This window comes from Rhea americana, unplaced genomic scaffold (assembly GCF_003343005.1).
Source record: "Rhea americana isolate MKP2758 unplaced genomic scaffold, rheAme1 scaffold_80, whole genome shotgun sequence".
In the NCBI taxonomy this organism is placed as follows: Eukaryota; Metazoa; Chordata; class Aves; order Rheiformes; family Rheidae; genus Rhea; species Rhea americana.
Genome location: NW_028186979.1, coordinates 2,405,100 through 2,409,633, shown reverse-complemented (window position 1 = coordinate 2,409,633; position 4,534 = coordinate 2,405,100). Strand labels below are relative to the sequence as shown.

Here is a 4,534-nt window from a genome sequence, read left to right as displayed (position 1 = left end):
CCGCCCCGCTTGGAAGGCGCGTAGGCAGCGGGGCGGCTGGAGTGAAGGGATGGCTCTGTGCTTGCAGTGCGCGTCCGCAGTGCCCGAGGCCCGCGCTGTGCTCGACATACTGGAGAAATGCCCGCGGCACCCGAAGAAGGGGGATTTTCCCGTCATAGTCGTGGAGGGACTGGATGCAACAGGTAAGAGCACGGTGGGAATGAAGGACGGAGGGTGACAAATAGCTGAAAATAGTGATGACCCAGGCTTTCATCCGTGCGTAAGGCTTCATTCAAAAAAATCCCTGAAAACCTGTGACATACTTGGATGAATTAGTAATTATAAATATCAGTCTATCTTCCCTTATTTGGACATACCAAACAATCTATGCTAATTTTCATTCAGTGGATGAATTCCTTATCCCTATCTATGTAAATGAAAGAATACAAAAGGCAAAGTATTGGAAATTAAATTGCTTTTGAAGTTCAGGAAACATAATTTTCCCACAGAGTTTTCAAATAAGTAAGATAGCGATAGTCTGAGAAACTGGTAGCTGCTTTCCGAATAACTTTACTTTCTGTATTTTCATAGAATCTGTAAAAGGTTGGAGAGGACCTCTGAAGATCATCTAGTCCAACCCTCAAACAAGGGCCCTTACAGGAATTGAACCTGCAACCTTGGCATTATGAGCACCATGATCTAACCAACTGAGCTAAACCTTTTCAGTTAAAAAAAAAAAAAAAAAAAAAAAAAGCTGAAAATCCCCTCTAAAAAGAGTGCATTAGGTAAACAGTGTGATGATAAAAATTAATCAGTGTGGCAACATCCATGTAGACTGTCAATTAAAAAATTACTGGAATGCTTATATAGAGAAATTGGTATGTATAATGCATTTAAAGCGGGGAAGACAGACAGCTGGCAAGAGGGAGGAGAGAAGGCCTGTAGCATAGAAAGTGGAGTAGTAATTCCTTGGATCAGACTGATAATGATTTTCTGCTGAAAACCTTATCACAGTACTCTCGAGTTACAAAGTCAGGTGTCAGAGCAGGAATGAAATGAAAAGATAAGAGCATTCTTCTAGTTTTTAAAAGTCAGTTGTATCTGACATGCGTTATGACAAATATCTCCTTTTGTAAATGAAATGCAGGCAAAACCACTGTAACCGAGTCTGTTAAGGATGCCCTGAATGCTGTTCTGTTAAAGTCACCACCAGCTTGCATCAGCCAGTGGAGGACAACATTTGATAACGAACCAGCACTCATTAGAAGGACTTTTTATGCTGCGGGCAACTACATTCTTGCTTCAGAAATAGCAAAAGCATCCATCCAGTCACCTGTGATTGTAGACAGGTTTGTAAATTTAAGAAATCCTATTTTAACAGTGCCACCACCCAATCATTCAGTGTTGCAAGCAAAACCTGTCAGTGATACTTTCTGGGATTCTTCTCTTTGGGGGCGCTACTTGGCAGGTAATCTGATAAATGCAAGTCTGCAGAAGAATAATACTTAAGAGTAAAGTTGTGTCACCGCACTGCTCATAACTGGTTCTAGCACACTTGCGAAGTGTGAGGTCTTCAGCCAGGAGCGGTGGAGGTGTGTGCTGCGCAGGCTGACCCAAAGCAGGGCCCGGTGATGGGAGTGCGGGCGGCTGAGCGTGGCTGCCTCTAACGAGGCTTTGAGATATGGCTGGATCAGAGTGACTGACTTTTAGATAGACTTCCTCTTTCAGGATGTAAAGTCAGAAGTCTGCTTCTCCCTTTGTACACAGAGCCACTTAATTTGCCCATTTTATTTATTCAGAAGTATGATCATTGCAATTTATGTCCTTGACTCATCTGTTAACATTATTATATTTTTTTCTGATCCTTTTACTTCTGACTTTTAGCTCCATTTTTCATTTCACAAGTCCTTTATAAATCATCTTATGTTACAGTTTCTTTTCTGTATTAATTTATTTTTTTTCTGCTTGTTTTTTTTTTCTTTTCATTACACATAAAAGATCAGATTTACCCAAGAGCAGATAGGATTTCATTTTCAAATCAATCTTTCTCTAATTTTAACCAATCAGTCCCTTCTGAATGTCTAGATATTCATTTTACAATGGAAATAGTTGGTACTGAGCAAGTTTAAAAAAAACTGGCTCTCATTTTAGTGGCTTTAAAAGGCACTGAATTCCTTTGACATCAGACTCCAGCAGTTATACCTGAATGAAAGTATGTAAGTCCTTTCTGGACTTATATTAAGTACATATATTTGAACTCAATGGAATTGTCACTCGGGTTTCTGCTGTTTGTTTTGTTTTATTCATGTCTTTTCTTGCTTTCACTGTGTACACAGGTTTCAGTATTATTCTTAATAAAGAAAGTCTAGATGCAGTTTGAAACTCTTCTCTTACTTCAGCAGATGTACTGTAACCTCTCCCCTACAAGCACACTCAGAAGCTGCTTGTAGATGTGTGGGTGCTATTTCTAATCATCATCAAAACCACTAAAGTATGTAAAATACAGTGCCTCATAGTGGTTGCAATGATAAACACAGGTGAAATGCACAACTGTTAATAAAGTTCTGTCTTTCATAGTTGAAAACTATATATTCTCTAGCAAATCTGTTGCAAAAAGTGGCATATTTTTAATCACAAAAAAAGGTCTTGGTATTTGGATTTGGACATATATTGTAACTCCTTCTCATTTTGATATCGTTACATGAAAAGTAGCTGTTTGACAGCAGTATTTGGAACACTGTTTGCCTAACATGTACCTTTTGGCATATGTTTTAATTAATAATTCACAGTAATTCTAAATATTTTATTGAGAGTTATTGCTATTTTAAGAAATAATTGATGGCACAGAATCATTCTTTGCAGTTCCCTTCAAAATCACAGGGTCACCTACCTAGTCGTTATTGCACTTACGGTCGTACTGAGACCTACATTTTATATTACTGAAGTATTAGTGTCCTTTTTAAAAGTTCTCTCTCTGTTTTGTATTTTCCTGTCAGATACTGGCACAGCACAGCTGCCTATGCAATTGCCACTGAAATAAATGGGAAAGTCGAGGATCTTCCACCGGCTCACCATGAGGTGTACCAGTGGCCTGAGGATCTCCTTAAGCCTGATCTTGTTCTACTCCTGACTCTCAGCCCTGAGGAGAGGATCCGGCGCCTGCAGGGTCGAGGGCTGGAGAAGACAAAGGAGGAAGCTGAGCTGGAGACTAACAACTTGTTTCGCCAAAAGTATGCTTTAATGAGGAGTAAGAGGGTGGGGGCAATCTCAGCTCCTTCAGTCTCAGGAGCAAAATGTTCTTCTGCTCACATTATTGAGAATGGTTTTCCATATGTTTAGGCTTTGGGGATTTTTTTTTTTTTTTTTTTTGGTAAGAATTCGTAGCTGACAAGGAGAGTTATTTCTCATGGAAGATATTTGAAAGCTGCAGGTGGAGAATTTCATTCTCTTGTAGTGGAGTTCAGAGTCAAAACATTGTCTTTGACATTGCCATTCTCCCCTTTGGATTCCTTTTTGATGTCCACGTGATATGCTTGACATTATGTGACACCTGATGAGTAGTGAATATCATATGTGTGTTTTGAGTAAACATATACTCTGGGGTATATGAGAAATCTGCCCGAGGCTGGCAGATATGGCACAACCTATGGACCCCTTCTGGACTAGCAGCTAGAAGCTAAATGAGATACTCTAAGGCATCTCAAGCATTACCAGATACACGTTGAGGCAATTGAACTGCATTCTAGGTATCCTACTTCAGGGTGAGCTGAATTGCTATCTGGGCTCCCCTGACTGTATTGGTTAGATTATCTCCAGTGAAAGCTGGGACACCTATGGCACTTGCAGACACTTCCATGCAGATGCTTGAATATAGCTACTTGCAACCACAAATCTCAAAGCCGAAATCCATCTCTGGCGTTTAACATTTCCAGGGATGACATACCTTAAGAACATCCATTGCTTACTTTTGACATAAACTCTGTGTAGATACACACATTTGAACCTACAGAATGACAAGTGAGCTGAGGGAACTTGATGCTATTTAAGAAATTTAAGAATCTTTTTTTTTCTTTTTTTTTAAAAAGAATCTGCTATTTCTCAATGCCTCTACAAAAACTTTATGTTATTTGTTTTTTAATTATGTCAACCTCGATGTGAGAACATTTGAAGTCTTGCTCAACTGCTTTTATGACTCGAGCCCTGAATGTTTGACATCATTATTAATTCTTGTTGGAACAGAGAAAATGATATTCATTGCTCATTCATATCCTCAGAGGCTAACTATGAGAGAGCTCTGTGTTATGAGAAAATTTCTACTCTAAGCAAGGAGGTTTTCATACTGTTTTCTGTTTAAGCAGCTGGTAGAAAGTGATGAATTAGTAAATGGAGGGTTAGTAAAGTTGGATTTCAGGAAAGGGTTAAATGATGTAACTTTTCTGCAGTTTTCCAGTGACTCCAAGCTTAGGTCAGTGAGCACAGCTGCACACCATGCCATACTCTGCACAGACACTGTAGCTGGCTCTGAATAAATTAGCTCAGGCGTTAGAAGCAGGCT

At 39.5% G+C, this 4,534-nt stretch overlaps 1 protein-coding gene across 1 annotated transcript in view; it reads left to right on the top strand.

Moving 5' to 3' along the window:
• The first annotated feature begins 49 nt into the window (after window positions 1–49).
• The window catches only part of CMPK2 (cytidine/uridine monophosphate kinase 2), a 6,204-nt gene continuing 1,719 nt past the window's right edge, over window positions 50–4,534 (top strand). Inside the window, exons 1-3 of the mRNA XM_085322944.1 lie at window positions 50–182; window positions 1,127–1,328; window positions 2,976–3,209. Coding sequence (XP_085179070.1) covers window positions 50–182; window positions 1,127–1,328; window positions 2,976–3,209 — 569 coding nt within the window. The remainder of the gene's footprint in view (window positions 183–1,126; window positions 1,329–2,975; window positions 3,210–4,534) is intronic.